Source organism: Mus pahari, chromosome 3 (assembly GCF_900095145.1).
Source record: "Mus pahari chromosome 3, PAHARI_EIJ_v1.1, whole genome shotgun sequence".
Lineage (NCBI taxonomy): Eukaryota > Metazoa > Chordata > Mammalia > Rodentia > Muridae > Mus > Mus pahari.
This window is the reverse complement of record NC_034592.1, coordinates 94,537,821-94,557,532: the sequence shown is the minus strand read 5'-3', so window position 1 is coordinate 94,557,532 and position 19,712 is coordinate 94,537,821. Positions and strand designations below refer to the sequence as shown.

The 19,712-nt window shown below is 36.6% G+C and overlaps 2 protein-coding genes across 7 annotated transcripts in view; one reads left to right on the top strand and one right to left on the bottom strand.

Moving 5' to 3' along the window:
* Positions 1 to 19,712, top strand: part of Ano3 (anoctamin 3) — a 285,933-nt gene that overhangs the window by 202,728 nt on the left and 63,493 nt on the right. For all 5 annotated transcript variants that reach the window (XM_029536331.1, XM_029536329.1, XM_029536330.1 and 2 more), the window contains one exon: positions 2,427 to 2,487. In XM_029536331.1, the coding sequence (XP_029392191.1) occupies positions 2,427 to 2,487 (61 nt within the window). The remainder of the gene's footprint in view (positions 1 to 2,426; positions 2,488 to 19,712) is intronic.
* Muc15 (mucin 15, cell surface associated) lies at positions 1,726 to 19,269 on the bottom strand. Of its 2 annotated transcripts, none has more exons than XM_021192315.1 (4): positions 19,053 to 19,269; positions 8,652 to 9,373; positions 6,596 to 6,745; positions 1,726 to 3,920 (listed from the first exon to the last, which is right to left on the bottom strand). In XM_021192315.1, exons 2-4 carry the CDS (start codon positions 9,334 to 9,336, stop codon positions 3,760 to 3,762), a joined length of 996 nt encoding a protein of 331 aa, XP_021047974.1. In that variant the 5' UTR covers positions 9,337 to 9,373; positions 19,053 to 19,269; the 3' UTR covers positions 1,726 to 3,759. The 2 variants fall into 2 exon arrangements, with proteins under 2 accessions (XP_021047974.1, XP_021047975.1); XM_021192316.1 differs by having other exon boundaries at positions 1,726 to 3,865.

The following is a 19,712-nucleotide window of genomic DNA, read 5'->3' as shown; positions in this document are numbered from 1 at the left end:
GTAGTCCCAGGCTAATTTATCTCTGTGATCGCCAATATCTTGATCCCTTTCATATATTAATAAGCTGTAAATATAACAAAATTGTTTTCACATTCTTACACTACTGCTTACTGCGTGTTTTGAAGTATTCTCTGATCCACATTTTAGTTTTATCTCTGGATACATGTATAAGATATATACTTAAAATATGCATATATGAATATTATACATATCTACTATAATTGACTAATATGATTCTAAACTGTTAATATTAAATTTTGAACTCAAACATGCCTAAAAGGTTTATAAGAGAACTTTTTAATAGATAATGAAAACCACTTTAAAACCAAAGACTACAGAAACCTTTACCAAAACCATCCACAAAGCATGTTTTTTGTTAACTATAGCCTTCTACTTCCAGTTTTCTCAAAGCATGGGTGCCTCTGAAGCAGGGGGAAACCTCCTTTCTTGGTGACCTTTAATTCCTCATATGTAAAGCCTCTGGAGCACTCCCAGAGGCTGTTCCTGTACAAAGTCTTTTTAAAAGGGGAAACAGACAGCTGTTCAACTGAGACAGCTCAGGTCTCTCTGCTGGATGTCCCTGGAAACAAAGAGGCTGGACTCCCCTGCTGGGTGTAAATTTTGTGAGCTCTGTGGGGGAATTTTTCTATGATCCTTGTCTCTGCTGTTCATAAAGATTATTCTGAAAAGCAACATCTAATATTTTTAGAAATCATTAGCCTTAACCAAAATAAAAATTTTAGAATCATAAAGGATATTTTGTACTTACTATCATTTAGTTTTATCTTTCTTGTTTGTTTTCTGCCCTATGCTGGGGATCAGAACCAAGGCTTGCATGCACATTCTAGACTAACTCTCTTCCACTAAACTAAACACCATGTATGAGGTTTTAAATAGGCTAAAGTAGAAATATACACTAGTGTGATTCCCATTAAGAACCTTCTTGACTATAGACTGAGAAAGGGGGATACAATTCTACTCCAACCTCTCTTATAAGTGTCTTTTATCCGATAATTTGCCTTATCCTCATTGGGAAATAACAACTCCCAGTTTCTCTAGACATTACCCTTCCTTATTGGCAGCTTCATTTTTTTGTGATTTTTATTTACCTCTGGTAAACTGCATCTTGAAAATATTAAATGACAGAATCCAGTAATAAATTATTCATAGATTTTAGACTCTTTTTTCCTCATATCATGACTGGCATGTGAATCATCTCTTTGCATAGCCATCTAGTATATTCTACCCACCTGCCACCTATGCAGAAGCCCTCAGGCAACAAATCTATATTCCCAGTATCAGAGTACTTGTGGTCTAGTAACTCTTGCCACTTAGCTAATGCAACCTCACCATGCTTCCTTCTGTCACCTCACTTTATCATCTGAACATGTAGACACACATTCTCCCATCATCTATTCAAGTAGGGGAAGGAAGGAAGTTCACATCCACACATGACTTTTCATATGTTGTTTTATTCCCCCAATCCTATATTTGGCTACTGTTTTTAATTCCTTATTGTGACAGACATCTATGTTAAGCTTTAGTAAACAAGCTTGGCACAGTGTGCAGGTCTAGGCGGTCACTGAAGTCCTTGCAACCTATCCCTCATGGATGTTAGGAAGATGGGTGTTATTTCTATAAAATTTATGTATGTCCCAAGTGTTGACTTTCAGTAATTTGGGGGCAAGGTGTTGTGCAAGTAGAAAGAAACATCAATAAATCAGATTTTATTAAATCTGAATTTTATTAAAATCTATCAATCCTTGCAATTCTAAAAATTGTATTCTATAATATTGAATAACTTTACATGGTTTATCAAACATTATATAAGGTAACAGCTGATTAAAATATGTTTAATGATTTATGAAACATCTTAAAACAACTTAAGATGAAACTCATTACATGAAATAAATCACTTCTAGACCCATGGCACATTTTGCAAGACACAAAAGATCAGGAATATTGATATGTCAACTTTCAATTGAAGACGCTTGCTCACTATCAGAGTTCTCTATTTTATAACTTACCTGTTCTGGGAACTTTCACTAACAGGAAACAACATGAAGCAAAACTTGTTGTTTTAAGTTACACACTAACTTCTTACAATTCATGGTATTAGTGTGCTCGACTGTAGTGCAAAATGGCTGCTTTGGGAATCTAGAACAACTTAAAGGCAAAAATGAAAGTGAGGTATAAAGAAATGAGAGGGAGGTAAGAAAAAGAAAAATCTGTTGTTTCCTCATCTCTTCCTGTGAGGAAATTACATAAACTACTGGAAGCCCAGCAAAGGTCCCAGGTCAATAGATTAACAGATTATACAATACTGTGATAGAACCTGGGGAGAAACCACAGTACCTAACTTTAACAGTAACTTCTATTTTAGCACAACCATTAGTATAATTAATATTTCTATTTTTTCTATTAAGGTAACATATTTGTTTGATAATGGAGGGACAGTTTTCTTCGCTATTTTTATGGCAATATGGGGTGAGTATTATCTTTCACTATTCATTTTACAATTCTGACTTTGTAAAATGTTTTCTGTGTTACACACACACACACACACACACACACACACACACACACACACACATGCAAGTGCCACTCATACCATGTATTGACTCAACAATAAAGCCTATAAGATATCTAAGATAGTACCTGCTTGGTTCACTCCTTGGGAATTTAACTCTATTTAATCCTCTAGTCTTTGAGGCTCAGACTGTCAAAGGCAAGTGTTGATCGAAAACAAACTACAACCAGAATTAAGTCTCTTCTATCACTACTTGTTCAAGTGATGATGTGTTTGCTTGCTAACTCTCGTTGCTGTTTTTCCCTGTGCTCCATGCCTCTAGAAAGACAGATATTTCACATATGACTGAACAAACATCTATAATATACCACGAATTCTATTTCTAGCTAAGAAGTTAAATTCGTACTAACTATGGACAAGTATATTCCTCACCCTTTTCTTCATGTTTCCAATTGAGATTCTAAGGTGCCCGATTAACTGAAACCTGATGTGTACTCATGCAAGCTGAAGTTGCTTAAAACTTTGAGGACTTTCAGGGAAGATATCACTTTCCTGGCTAGAGTCAGTTTTCTCCCTCGGTCCTGTTGAATGTCCCCATTGTCAACATGCCAGCCAAAGGAACTGACCACGTGTACTGTTGCAGAAGAGTGAATGTATTAGGAGACAAACTTTCGGTTCTTATTGCCTTAATTTCTCAGGACCAAAAATTCAGCCATATAGTATTTCTGACTTTTAAAAATCCCAGAAAAAAATTATCATCCTAACTATGCCCCCACAAAAATGCTTGTTTTATTCTGTCGTCCTGGATTATAGACAAGAAGAATGAAGAGTTAACTCCTGGTTTTTTTGTTTAAAAGCAAACTATTTAAAGAAAACCTAGTTTGGTTCCCAGATTTTGTGTGAAGAATGGTTATTGTTAAGCTATCAGTCAGTGCTACCATGGTGATGTGCATTAATTTTACCTTATTCCACAAAGGTTTCCTTGGAAAATAAACCAAAATACAAATTATGGTTATATAACACATGCTTCAGCCCAGCTGAAGACTGTAAGAAAAGAAAGCTTTTAGATGATGGGTCCACCTTGCTTTTTCTGCACATCTCCTGCTTCTGCAGCGTTCCCTATGCAAGCAGCACAGCAGTGATCTTGCAGAGCCTCTTGAATGGTGAATTGGTTGAAGGGTCAAGATGGACATGAACTTGTGCCCTGTGCAGCCATCTTTCTCCTAATTTTATATCGAGGGGCGAAGTGGAGGTATGGCATCCATAGGAATGCCATCTTGCATGCTCTCTCCCCCTTCTGGCATGGATGAATCACTCACGGTTGGGTTGTAGTAACTAGAATTTCCAAAATTGACATCATAAGGATCTGGTGCATTGTCTAATCGCAGAACTGAAAGAAATAGCAAACGCAACACACTTGCTTTATGGTGATGGTCTAAATGACAGATGCTCTGACACTTGATTACATTATCAGACTTTAGGAATGGTTCTAAGTGATGAGCAGGTACTTCTTCTATGTGGGCTTTCAGACATTATTTTGAAATTTTAGATGAGTTGATTTTTTTACATTCCACATGTATTTCTATGAATAGGAGAACAGAGGTAGTTCTAAAATTCTAAATTGGATACTTAATTAAGAAATTAAGGAAGACATCTCAACAAAATATAAACATTAATTGACTTTTTTATATTTTGGTTTTAATCTGGCACAAAAAATATTTTTAAGTGAGGACAGTTAGTAAAGCGTCAGTATTTACTGATAATCTTAATACATTGATAGTCAACCCTGTGAATGTGTAGAAGGAAGTAAAAAAATGTATGAAAGCATGCCTCCTCCTGATTGATCAAGTAATTATTCAATATACTCTGATAGATGACTGGTGGGGGGGAGTTGTTTCATTTTTAAAAAGTGGAGATACTTTCTAAATAAGCTTATTTTTAGATAAAATTTAGGTATGCATTAGTTGTCTTAAAGTGTTGCAACCAAGGGGCAACTACAATTAAATTAGTAGTTTAATTACTCCTGTAAATATTATGTTGCCTGACTATTCCTTAAGTCATCTATTTACAAACTAGCCTCCCCGGAACTCTGGGTCTTTGGAGAGGTATCTTAACGCTATACGGAAGAGATCACAAAGGTCTCATGATTGAACTGCTCCTCTAAGCATCAATCACAAGTACTTAGATTGCAAAAAATGACAGGAGAATTGTTTATATTATGTACTTAGTGGAAATTTCTTATTAATATACACATATACATATATACGTATGTATATGTATATATATATATATATATATATATATATATATATATATATATATATATATATATATATATATATATATATATATATATATATATCAAAAATTTAAAAATTCTCTTTCACTTTGAAACATATTACCTTAGAAATATGGATTAGTAGAAACCCATAAACAGAATTCTCCTACATTTACAGCAATTAGCTCTGATTTTGAATATGTGTAATGTATCAATCAAACTCAATAGGACTTCACCAGTAGACTCAATAGAGGCAGGTAATTATTTGTTATAATGTCAGAAATCCTTATACATGCAAGAAAACTGGCCTTCTCCTCATAGAGCATAAGAGAGAAGAGTTAAGCATCTGAAGTTATTTCATTTATCTTACATTTGAATAATATTTATCTCAAACTCTTTGCTTTGTGCATATCAATTTCTATTAAATACAGATATTGTTGCCCTTTTAATCTCCCCCCTCTCTCTATACACACACACACACACACACACACACACACACATATATATACACATATACACATATGTGTGTGTGTGTGTGTGTGTGTGTGTGTGTGGTGTGCTTTGTGCTTATACATACTTGTATGTGTACATCTATACATGTGGAGACAGAAAAGCTTATGTCAGAAGTATTCCTCAAAGATTCTTTGCCTTATATATTGTAACATGATCTCTCAGGTAAAAACCTCACCAGTCATCTTGTTTGAAGAACCCCCTTCTCTACCTTATAAGTGTTGAACTTATAGGCTCACTTACCAGAATTTTTCATGGGTTCTAGGGATCTGAACTCTGGTTGTTATGTTAAGACAGCAAGTATGTCCATTAACCTATATCTAAAGTCCTGGTTGGCTTTAAAAACACATTTTAAGAGTGCCAAACTTCTGAAATAGACTTTCTGTCAGAGGCCCTTACTCTGTGCACGTTATGAAACTCCAGATCCTGTGGTTCAGAGACACATTTCTTGTTATTTAGTGGGTTTTTGTTTTGTTGGTTGGTTGGTTTGTTTTGAACAATGACAAAATAAAATGTAAAACAAAAACCAACACGTTGGAACTGGACAAAACAAAGAGAAGGAAAAGAGCCCAAGATAAGGTACAATGATAATCAGGAACCTACTTGTTTGCACACTCATGCATCTCATTAAAACACTAAACTGGAAGCCATGAAATATACACAGGGGACCTCTGCAGACCCTGGAGGTTCGTAGGGCCTGGATTCCTTGGTGTCCTCTATCCCCTCTGGCTTACTATCTTTCCCCTCCTCTTCCATGAAGATCCCTGAGCTCTGAGAGGAGGAACTTGGTCCTACTTAGGGTTGAGTGTTCCAATGTCTTTCACTCTCTGCATAATGCCTGGCTGTGAGTCTATAGTCTTCCCCATCTATTACCAGAGGGTGATTCTCTGATGGCTGATCATATTTGTTTTGCTGGGTCTGGGATGCCTCACTCAGGATGATTTTTTTCCCTAGTTCCATTTACCTACAAATTTCAGAGCCACAGTGAATTTTAGAGTGAATTTCATATCACTATCTTCAAATTTTCTACACAAATGTCTGGGTTCTAGAAATAATATTTAAATCCAGTTTTAATACAATGAACAAAAATTCCAAAGGTTTCTAAATGTCACAGATAAATAGTGCAATTCTTTTCTTGGTGAAGTGGCAATGGCTCTCAATAAATTTTGTCTGTTCCTGTCATTTGACACTCCGACTCCCTCCTAGGTAGTACAGTGTCACATACTGAATCAACTGCATGTTGGTGACATGCAGTTCCTTCTGAAGGAAGTTTATACCTGGTTCGTTTCTGTCATCATAAAGGCGCCGATGGGAAAATGAATCTGTTTTCCGTTGTCCGCACAATAAGTAGCCAACAAGGCTAAGCAGTGAAGCACCCAGGATAGCTCCTAAAATGGCTCCAAATACTATTCCTGTGTTCTTATTCTCTAGAGGAAAAAAGCAAAAGATACAACTAAGAAATAAAAAACAGTTATTCAAAAAACAAAAATTCACATGTAAAGAGACATTATACAAAAGATATGAGTGTTTTAAATTAGATATCAACAGTGTATCTCTGTATGTGTACATTATTATATGATCAGTATTTGTGATATAGTGCTGAAATAATTCATTATAAATTTGCACATAAACATTCACTTTATTTGAAAGACTTTAATTTATAATTGATTATTACTGATTATCTCCAAAGATAAAAGTGCTATATTTTATAGAAGATCTAATTTCAGTAATCAATAATTTATTTACAAAGTTTTTGTAAACCCCAGTCTATGAAGAAACTTAAAGTTGGAATGAACTTTAACTTTGTATAATAATTCAATACACAGGCACACAGACACAACACAAAACAATACTGAGTAATAAGTAATCCAACAACAAAATGCCAAGAAGGTACCAGAAGGAAATGCAGTCATCCTTGGTGTAATACATTTACAAATAGAGAAAACTGAACAAGCAAAAAATGAATGCAAGATGTTTGTCATGTCTACTTATACCTCAGAGCTCAGTTCTCAAGAAACTACAAAATTGTACTGTGTTATGTCCTTTTGTGGAATAATTAACTTGAAAATTAAGTAATCATTAAAGTACTACAACCCTCTGCCCTCTAGATACCAATTGTAGTTTTAAAATTCTTGAAAAATTCACTAATTAGCTATATAAAGTTTTTCTTAGGCTCCCTAAAGCCACTCCTAATGAAATTAACTCATTTGGAATACAAATAAACCAACCAAACAAAAACAAAAAGCTGTTAATATGCAAAGAAGCAAAGTTAACAAGTCTGATAAAAGAACTACGGTATGGTTCAGTGCTTCAGTGCTCAGTATTCACAATTTATCAATATATATTTATTTAGTTAAGACAGACAACAAATACATTTTTAAATATTCTTTCTAATGGAATAAAAGAGCATACATGAATTATGGGATGTATTAAAATTAAAGCCATAATAAGAGCATATGTATACACATGTTGTCATCAGTTATTTTTTAAAAAGCTTAGATTTCATATGTTAAAACATTTCCAAATACTGACAACAATTTACAAATGCCAGCTCACATATGCAGTTATATATTATAGTTAATTTAACCACTAAAAATGTATGCAAAGGCACTGGGTTAATTAAAAAGTGGGTTTTTTATTAAAAAAAAAATCACTTCAGGCATGCAAGCATACAGCTAGACCTGAAAGAAATTAAGCTTAATAACTGCATTATATAACCTTTGATATATTTCTTATTTTACATCGTTAAATTTGGCATAATTTCTAAACAAATCATATTTTTATATAATAATGTTTTGTCAAAATATTTATCAAATTAGATATTAAACTAAAAGTTAAGGATGTTTTCCTTGTTGTAAACTTGTTTAAGTAACTCTAGGAGTGTCACTCTTCTGTTATTGTCCTTGAATCACTGCATGTGGGGTCATGTTATCTATAAAAACACTCATTTTGTTCAATCTTTCAAAGCTCACATGGATATATTTTAAAGCTTATTTGCATAATATTCCTGAAAGCACCAAAAGTCCAGATTGTCTTTAGAGAATCAGTGGAAATTGTCATCCAATGTCTCAGGCAGGGTTTTACTTACCATCACAAACTTACGTCCTACTGTCTTCTCATATTCTCACCTGCTAGTAACTAGTATGTATTCAACTAAGTCCTAAAACCACTCCAAAATTTTTATTGTTTACTCCTCACTAGAAGAATGACTCATACGATTACAGTTGCCTGCTTTTCCCCAGAATGGCACTCTTTGGATTTAATTTATATGACCTCTCTAGAGATTCTTCTCTAGGCTTATATAACCACAAAGTTAAATCTTTGTATATATACCTTTTGGGGTGTCTGATGAATTTGGGAAAAGTTTTGAATTATTGGTGAATTTTATGGTAGGCTGTAAAGTTGTTTTTTCTTGATACGGGGTGAAACCAGCAAAGTTGTCATTGTTTGTGGGGAGCCATCCAGTAGGTTCAGTTGTGGAAGAAGTCACAGGTGTGGTCTTTGGAGGTAGAGGGAAGGGCCTTACTGTGCGGGAAATTTCTTCAGGACTGTTCATCGTGTCATTGTCCAGAGACCAAGTAAAGTTTTCTGATGATGGGAAATGTGTAGAATTGGAATGTTCTGAGACCTGTAAAGGATTTGCGTCTGCTTTGGATGAGTTCAAAGGCAACTTGGAAACAAAGCCCTGACCCAAGGGAGGAACAGAATATGTGGAGGAGGGTCTTGAACTGTCCGCTGAGCTAGTCATTGGCAAGTTTCTGGTGGAATTTGTTGTTCTGTAGGTTGTGGATAAATCCAGAAGAGAAGGAGTTGTCACCATGAGATTGGAGATATCACTTCCATTCTCTGAAGTTACATTTATTCTTCTTTCCAAATGAATGGAGTTGTTTCTTATTGTTTTCACATCTTCTACAGTGTGCTGAGTTACATTTCTTTGTGGATTTTGTTCCTGAGTCCTCCCAAATGGTAATGAAATGAACAGACTTGCAATCAATGCAATTTTGGCTAAGGTCAACATAGTAGCCTTCGTTGATATTGGTTTTAGTGTGAGGAATCTGAAAAAAAGTAACAGTCATCTGAATTATATGAGCATTCTGCATTTTCTATGGATCTTTACTGATAAAGGGGGGGAATCTAGACATAATGTGGAAATGATAGTATTTTTCTTCTTCTAATAAGTTGGGTTTTTTTTGGTAGATTGTGGATTTAAACCAGTGCCACAAAGTCCGATTTTTCTATATAATTTTTCCTCCTAGGAAAATACCAGGAAACAGCCTTGACCAGTTAAATACTGATATTTTAAAGATCATCGAGCTTGAAACAATTTGAAAATATATTTATTAATATAGACACATGCGTAGGCTATAAAATAATTTTTATGTATTGTAAATATGAGTCAGATGAAGATATTTGCACCCAACTAATAGACAGAAGCAGCTGACCTCTGTTGTTGAATTAGAGAAGGCTGAAAGAAGCTGAGGACAATCCTGTAGGATGACCAGCAGTCTCAATTAATCTGGATCCCCGAGATGTCTCAAACACTGGACCACCAGACAGACAGCATACACCAGCTGATATGAGGCCCCCAACACACATACAGTAGAGGACTGCCAGGTCTGTGTTCATTCAGAGATGATGCACCTAACACTCAAGAGACTGGAGGCCCCAGGGAGTTTAGAGATCAGATAGGGTGGGGGGATGGGGCATCCATGTGGAGATGGGGTGGGGTGGGGAGGTGATGTGGGATATGGAACAGACTGAGGGTGGATAGGGGAGAGGGGAATGGAATATGGAGTGTAAAAAATAAATTAAATTAAAAAAAATAAGATATGCAGAGCTGTCTGGTTTCTTCAAAATTTGAGAGAGCGTGTTCTTTCCTGAAATGTGACTTTAAATTCTGATATATCAAGTGCAGTGATAGTACAAGCTTTGTAATCCCTAAGACAATAGAACAGTGGTCTCAACCTTTTTTTTTAAGATTTTATTTCTTTATTATATGTAAATACACTGTAGCTGTCTACAGACACTCCAGAAGAGAGTGTCAGATCTTGTTACAGATGGTTATGAGCCACCATGTGGTTGCTGGGATTTGAACTCTGGACCTTCGGAAGAGCAGTCTGGTGCTCTTACCCACTGAGTCATCTCACCTTCCTAATGTGAGACATTTAACACAGTTCCTCATAATGTCATGACCCTCCAACCATACAATTATTTTTGTTGCTACTTGAAAACTGTAATTTTTCTTTTGTTTTGTTGTTGTTGTTGTTGTTGTTGTTGTTTGAGACAGGGTTTCTCTGTGTAGCCCTGGCTGTCCTGGAACTCACTCTGTAGATCAGGCTTGCCTCAAACTCAGAAATCTGCCTACCTCTACCTCCCAAGTGCTGGGATTAAAGTCATGTGCCACCACTACCTGGCTGTAATTTTTCTACTATTTTCAATCATAATGTAAATATCCATGTTTTCCAATCATCTTAGGCCAAACCTCCCTTGGCAACATTTTATTCATATTTATTTACTTTAATTCATTGAAGTTGAAATAGCAGCTATTATAATAAATAAAGAATATGGTTGAGGTTATATATAAAAAGGTTTATGTGGGTAGATTATGGCATAGATCAGTAATAAAATCATCATAGTGACCTCATTAATCCAAGGACAACATTTTGCTTAGGTGTGTGAGTTCCCTAACTCATAAGTGGGTAATAAGGAAAACATTAGAGAAGATATTTATTAAAATTCTAGTTTCTGTCACAAATAATCTATGGCATCATCATCGTTATAAGTTGCTAGTATATTATTATCAAGGGTGTCAAACTGTTTTACAAGATTACTTTAAACTAAATCAAATACTACAGGAAGGAATATTCAGACCACTAACTGGCCTAAAGTAAGCAATTAATACACACCAACCTCCACTTGGTATCAGTTAATAGTCACACTATCTGTATATGAGGATTAATGATATGAGTGAATCTTGTGAGTAAGATGGGTAAGGAGAAGGATTAGTGTGGGGAACACAAGCCTTATTGACAATTTTTAGGAAGACTCAAGAATAAAAATCACAGATTTGTAACAATATATCTATAGCTCATTCAAGAAAAAATCAGCTGAGAGAAGTTTTTGGGAAAAGTACTTTGATAACATATGGCCATCATGTGCTTTCAACTGAAAGGGTAGGTCGCTCAGGATGCCTTTCATTCTGAAGCATTTCCATCCAATGATTTTATGAACCCAAGGAGCTACTGTACATTTTGAGCCTTAACAACTTGTGTATTGAGGAAAGCGGGTCACTCACAACTGCATTTTCAATTTGATAGGGAATTATGAAAACATTTGGTGCTCTTTAACTGTTGTCACAGCCATCTATTACATTAAGAACAAGTTGATTTTAATATTTGTCAAATTAAAAAGCATTGTATCATGCTAACCTTGGGCATTCATTTACATTATTGGCTCTCTGCTTGCTGTGTATTATCAAAGTTTTCAGTATAAACATGTACATATACTTTCAGAAGGTCATATAGCACAGCAACAATGGAAGTTCAAAGCAACATACATTTTAATTTTAAAGATCATTCTTGAAAAAAAAATGACTGGACTATTACACTGTGCTCCATTTTGAAATTTGACAAAGAATATGAATGTCTGCTTTGGAAATGATTCATTCTTCCTTTATTTTTAAGATTACAATACAATTAAAATATTTCTCCCCTTTCAAAAAAGATGGTCACACTATCTCTGTGACACAGTGTTGGTCATGACCACTTTAAGGATCAAATGACCCTTTCCAGGAGTAGTCTAAGACAATTGGAAAATACAGGTATTTACATTACAATTCACAACAGTAGCAAAATTATAGTTATGAGGTAGCAATGATTTCACGGTTGGAGGGCCATCACAGCACAAAGAACTATATTAAAGGGTCTCAGCTTTAGGAAGATTGAGAACCATTGCTCTAGTGTCTTAGGGATTACAAAGTCTACAATATCATTGTACTTGATGCAGTGATATCTTGAGATAGGAACAGCTAGTGCTATGTTCTTCATCTGGATGAAGAAACTGAGGCTCAGAGTAACTAATAATAGAAATTAATGAACAGAAGAAGCTAAACAACAAAGCATGGTTAGCTGCAATTTTAGTGTTTAAGAAATGTTACCCTGGAGCTGAGACAATTGCTTAGTTGTTAGAGTGCTTGCTCAGCTTGCAAAAAGCCTGCATTCCATCCCAGCATTGCACAAATCAAGCAAGCTCATACATGTCTGTACTCCCAGCACTAGGAAGGAGTATGGAGGAAGTAACAGCATCAGAAGCTCAAGGCAATTCTTACTACATAGTTCAAGGCCAGCCTGGGTGATTGTTGAGGTTTGGTCTTTTGCTATGTATTACAATGCTAAATACTGCCCCCAAAGGCCTGATTGCCTTCAGGAACAAGAGAATCTGGATGTATACAAAAGAGTGTCGGAAAAAAAAAAAAAAAAAAAAAAAAAAAAAAAAAAAAAGATGCCCACAGCCTATAGATAGGCACAATAGGGATAGGTGGATTTGGGCTTTGAGGAGGACCACAAGAGGGAGAAGAAGGTAGAGGGGGGAGAAGATGCCATGGGGTAGTTGAGTTATGAAAACATGCCATGAGGGCTGGCCAACAGACATTAATAGCAGCCCAGATAGAATGTAGCAAACTGTAATTCAGGGTTATTGATAGGGAAGTAGAAATAGTGGCATAGAGAGTAGATATCTACTCAGTCCAGTGCATTAACACTTATTATAAATATAAAGGTTGTGTGTTTTTTATCTGAATGAACAAAGGAAGAGTAGAAACCTGCTATTAATCTTTTAAAAATTGTGTACAGCAGGATGCATGAGACACCATTTCAATCTCTTCAAACAATAAAATGAGAAATAATTTGATGCTCCTCAAATTGGGTCTTACTTCTTTTTTTTTAAATTTATTTATTATTATTTTCTTTATTTACATTTCAAATGCTATCCTGAAAGTTCCCTATACCCCACCCCTGCCCCTGCTCCCCTACCCACCCACTCCCACTACTTGGCCCTGGCCTTCCCCTGTGCTGGGTCATATAACTTCTTACTAAAAAATTCCAACTTGACACAGAAAAGTGAATTGCTAAATTTTAAGGTTCTATATTTTCTGTATTTTTTTAAGATATATTTTTATTTTGTGCACTGGAGGATTTGCTTGATTGCATGCATGTATACCACATGTGCGTCTGGTACCCATGGATGTCAGAAGAGGGAGCCAATTCCTCTGGATTTACACACAGTTGTGAGCTGCCAATGGGTGTTAGGAAATGAGCCCTGGTTCTCTAGAAAAGCAAACAGAGCTTTTAGACATTTGGGCTGTCTCTTCAGCTGCTTGCCTGTAGTTTTTCAAGGACATCTCTGAATTTCCACAAATACTGTCAACACTGCTGATTTATTTTTTAAAAATTATGGTTTAGAGAGCTTCCATACCCCTTGGATTATAATTTGGTTGTTTTACCCACACCAGCCTTCCACCCAATGACTTGTCACAAGTTAGCACATCTGCATTATATTGTGATATACTGTCTTCATCAAAAGCGTTTAGGAAACAGTCAACTGATTGTATTCCAAAGGTTTAAGTGGGATATAATATTTTCCATCACTGTTCTAATCATTGAAGTAAAGTTTTAAAATATAAGGAAAGTAGGAGCTCTGGGGTTACTGGTTGGTTCATATTGTTGTTCTTCCCATGGGGCTGCAAGTTCCTTTAGCTCCTTCAGACCTTTCTATACCTCCTCCATTGGGGACCTTGTGCTCAGTCCAATGGTTGGCTGAGAGCAGTCACCTCTGTATTTGTCAGGCACTGGCAGAGCCTCTCAGGAGACAGCTACATCAGGCTCATGTCAGCAAGTACTTATTGGCATGCACATAGTGTTTGGACCACTAACCAAAGAGTACACTTGGAGGGACCCATGACTCTGGCTGCATAAGTAGCAGAGGATGGCCTTGTTGGACATCAATGGGAGGAGAGTCCTTTGGTCCTGAGAAGGCTGGACGCCCCAGTGTAGGGGAATGCCAGGACAGGGAAGCTGAAGTGGATGGGTTGGTGAGCAGGGTCAGGGGGATGGGATAGGGGGTTTTCGGAGGGGAAACCAAGAAAGGGGATTAAATTTGAAATGTAAATAAAGAAACTATCTAATAAAAAAGAATGGATTAATAAGGCAGGTAGGCATGTAGAAATATTCACAGGCACATTAGTTATGAGTTTCTGGCAGAAATCCAACAGTAACAGATTGAACAAAAACCCTGGCCTATTTGTACAGTGAAAATTAGCATCTTAAGATTTAATGTACAATTTAGATGATTATCATCAACATAATGCAGAGCCTAAAAATTGAGGCATATTGTGTAACCCCACATACATAAAGTTCAAACCAGGCACAACTCTGTTAGAAGACAAGAGACTTCAGACAGATATGTGTGGAGAGTACCGTTCATTCAGGGCTTCTCGTGTGTTTGTTATAACCTGTTTCCAGACAGGAATTATAAAAGTGTTTACATTTGTGGTAATTCTTCCTTATATTTTATTTTCGTTCACTAACAATCAATACAAGTGGTTTAAGTCATAAAATTGTTAACATAATCAAAAAATTGTATTATAAATTATATATTTGTTATATTAGAGACTTCTTATGTTTTACATCAAATCATTAAAAGCAACCAAACATAACAAGATTCGTAATCACAAATACAAATAACTAAGTAGAAAAATGAATAATACCAGCAAGGTGTCAAGTGTAGGGATAAAATAAATATTGACATACTTGAGTTAAAGTTAATGTGTGGGGTTGTCTCCTAATAACTGTAGCAAACTAAATTGAAAGTCTCCCAAGAATGTGAACATCTGCACTTGGCAATGTCTTTTCTGTAGTGAGGCTTAAGTTCTGACATACTACCTAGTCCCATGCTCTTATATACTTCAAATGCGTTTAAAATATTCAGAATACATAAGACAATGTAATTTGTGGGAATTTAGATCATTTAAGAAACAAGGATACAAAAACATGTTCAGTGCAGGCCTTTCTTCTGCAGTGTTTCAATTTGACCTTAGTTAAATGCATGGACATATAGCCCGTGAATATGTAAGGCCAACTGTACTTAGTAAAGCAACTACAAAGGAGCTTTCTGTCTTTATAGACCCCTCCCCACCACCACCGCCATTTTACTTTAACACAGCTTCTAAATTGAAGGGTTTAAGCCATACTGGAAACACTACAAACCCAGTAATGTAAAAGCACATATCTGAAGTGCTTCTCAAATATGGTGAATATACTTTTATTTTAATCTAAGAAACTCCAACTGTGTATGGCATCTTGCATGATCTACATGAAGACAACATAAGAGATTTGGGGGGAGTCTATAGTTAATCATTATTCCATTCAGCTAGGGACTTATGTGGTAGGTACATTTACAGTGCAGTTTAGCTTGGTGTAGTTACACGTGTATTTCGGAGGTATTTTTCTCCAATGAAATCTATACAGATCACAGAGCACAGAGTTGTCTTTCTTTTCACTGGCTGCCTGTGCTCTACTGAGGGCATGGCACTTGGTCATACTTTCTATCTTTATTATATCACTTGGTTTACATTCTCTCTATTTGGGTCCTAAAAGTTTGGTCATCAGAAGGAAAAAGGCCCTTGGGTATTCTAATTTTCTTTCAGTGTTACATGAGGAATGCAGCCTGGAGCTTTCACCCCCTCCAGTAAAGAGAATCCTCATATCACCAGCCAACACAGTGAGCTTTATTGTGCCAGGTTCACCTTGCCTGTAACATTGAACCACCGAGGGCATCTCTCTTTCCTTCACCTCACTTTTGAGTGTAACCTGAAAACCTACGGTATCAATACCTCAAATAAGCCAAAGCCTATAATTTATCACCTGGAAAAAGATTGAGAATATAGGAAGAAAAGAGCAGATATTATGTCTGAATACAAAGTACAGTTAACTCAAAAGTTAATACAGCTGTGGCTACAGCATTGCAAAGTCTGATTTAGGCCTATAACTTTGTATGGCATTTGCTTCTCCTCCCTGGCTTTTAGGGTTACCATGTAACATATCTTAGTCAGGTACGTCTCATCTTACAGGAATAAAAGAAGCCCAAAACTTAAGTCATCAGGTTTTCAAAAACCCTAGCTCTGGAATTTTGCAAAAGCAAAGACTGACTCAGGCTAAGTTAGACCCCACTGAACTCAAGAATGTATACTTTGAAGAGTAACAGCAAGTGACGACCACAATGGAACCCTCCAGAAGACAGTGGATCAAATTTCCATCTTTCTCCTTTCACTATACTTTGGGCCTCTTTCCATCCAGGATCCAAGCATTTAAACAACATTGTCTGTCTATGTAATATATTAAGCTGAAGTTAATTTTGCTGGGTCATGAATTTCGGCATGCTTGAATTTGCCCAAGTTCATCTACCAGCCAGATGGCTTATATAATGGGAAGAAAGTGATAAATTGAGAGAAAGATGAAACATTTAGAGAGAGAAAATATCAGGATATTTTCTCCTGTGTTTTTACCTCTTCTTGCACCTGGGTAGGAGTAATGCTGAGGGTGTAACATCCAAGGAAGATTAGGAAGTGTAACAAAACAGACCTGTAGTCATCATGAGCCTGAAAAACTAAGGTCCAGATGACGAGATGTGGAACAGAAAGACAAAATTCTGAGGCAAGCTATGATACTTTAAGTGCACATTCTAACTTTTTTTTTTTTTTTTGGTTTTCTGAGACAGGGTTTCTCTGTGTAGCTCTGGCTGTCCTGGAACTCACTGTGTACACCAGGATGGCCTCGAACTCAGAAATCTGCCTGCCTCTGCCTCCCAAGTGCTGAGATTAAAGGCATGTGCCACCACTGCCCGGTTAAGTGCATATTCTAAACATCTAGAAATTGATACTATTTTACAGGTTTTTTTTTTAATTTAACAACAATTAAAATAGAATTTCAAAGAGTATATTTCAGTTTTTGATATTTTTTTCCACAGGGAAGATGAATAGTGTTTTCTCCTTCTCTTTCCTCTTAACTCTGAAGGATGGATCTCCACAGAAAGCTTGGAAACCCTGGGAGAGGGGACACATATATGTCCGTGGAGGCAGAACTGCTGGCTGTGCTTAATTTTGATTATTCTTAATTGAACAGTGTCATTAGTCTGCTGAACCTCCCTTTGGGATTGAGTTATTCTGCTTATCCAAGCTTTAAGAATAAGGAGGCATGCTGACTATGTCTGGCTGTGAACTCACGCAAGAGAAAGTATAATATTAATTCTTAACTCAATCAAAAGCAGTGTTTTAAGTAACAGCATCAGCTTAGGTATATGGAAGATATCATACAATGTTCTTGTGATGCCTCCCTAAGAGGCGTAGGCCCACTTCACCCAATGGCTTTTGATAGTTTCTTGTCACAGACCTTACCTTACCAAGGTAGATGGGTTTACTTATTTGTTTACTTTTGTCATTAAAAGCTCAGTCATCCATGTAGCTAACATTTCAGGCAGACCTTGAGTACTTGAGTGTTATTCTGAGTAGCCTTGGCAATTTTGGTCAGCATTGAGTACCTTCTCTGGAGCCACATTAATGACACCATAAGAAATTATGTTCTAGAACTCTCTTATTATATAAATGTTTAGAAGCACAAGAAGCCAGAAATTCTATTTGTACTAAACACACACACACACACACACACACACACACACACACACTCCATATATATATATGGTTTAGTTGGTAAAGAAAGATAGAATGATATTTTTCCTTGTAAGAAATTCCCTAAGGTTTTTCTATCATTCTATTAGGAGATTCAGATAAACATAAGAAAAAAAAAAAAAAGAATGACATCCTGCTTGCTATTTTGGGAGTTGAATCATGAATTTCACGACTGTGAAAAAGTAGGTGGATGACTACAAAGCTTAGAAAGAATGTGTGTTCAAAAGATATGTTCTGAATACAAATGCCCAGGCATGAGGTTGAGATGTCTATCACATTTCACTGTCTTTAGAAACAGCCTCTATGAATCAGAGAAAGTAGGTCAGGGCGGCTGAAAATGGCCTCAGCAAACCCTATCTAAATCCTCATTCCACAGGAGGTCTTCCGTGAGGGACTTAGCCTTCTAAAATTTCTGGGAATTCCAGTCATTTGTACTAAGCATGCTAGATAAAATAATGAAATGTACATATGTACAGTTTTTAACTTTTTAATTAATAACACCATTGAAAAAGATATATAAAAGCTTGTAATTCATTGCATGTAATATAACTCTCCCCCAAATGATATTATAATTAAAAAGAAACTTTAAGCCTAAATGCATAATTTAGAGCTATTTGGCTTATGTTTCTGTCATCAGTTCCAATTAACTCTTTGATGGCTTTATGAAGACTTGACTGACGGACACTGTATACACTGAAAATGACTTTTATGCCTCTTTAGTCAGTTAGCAACTTCGGCAGTGCTTCTTAAAGTTTATTCATGTAGCAGTGCAAATATCCACTTAGAAGGTAACTAAGGAAACAATAGCCTGTTTATACCAGTGTCTCTGTAGCTAGTTGCCTGCCTGTTCTGTCAAAAGTTGAAGCCACTGTGATTCTCTTTGATAAAGGAGAGAGAGAGAGAGAGAGAGAGAGAGAGAGAGAGAGAGAGAGAGAGAGAGAGAGAGAGAGAGAGAGAGAGAGAGAGAGAGAGAATCCAAAGGAGCACACACTTACCTTCAGAATTAACAGGTGTTTACAGACGGTGAAGAAGATGTCGCCGTTGACCTGGCTGCTGTAAGTCCTCAGCACATGGAAAAGCAGGTGGCTTAAGTCTGACAATGTGGCATTGAGCAGGACACAGGCAGATGCTAGAGAAACAAATTGGGTGGGGCTGGCCGGCCTGCTGGCTGCCTGGCTGGCAGTATCTTGCTTGTGTAATGGAGCAGCCAAGAACCTGACTGACCTGCCTCTCAGCTGTAAGCAAGAGGATATCACCTCACTCGGGTCTGAAGAAAGTCCAGCCCTCTAGTTTTCATAGGTACTTGGACTGATTTTAAGATAGGCTGGTTCTTTGCAGCAGTAGCAAAAAGGGAACTGTTTATTTCTTGAAGGGGAGGGGCGGTAGCATCCTCTGGGGTATTAAGAACTCTTAACTTGCTGGGTACCTGTTTGCCGGCAAGGAAGCCCCAGTGAGTCATGCTCCACACCTATTCTCTATGCTAGCCCGAAGTTATTACAACCCATAAACAAATTCTTCACTTCTCTGCAGTGGCCCTTTGTGGCCTTAATCCTAAATGTGACAACTCCAGAGGGATCAGTAGTCAGGGACTGACCTGAAGTGTACTGAAACTGATGTTATAGAAAGTCGTCTTTACACAGTCCATTCGAGAGCTC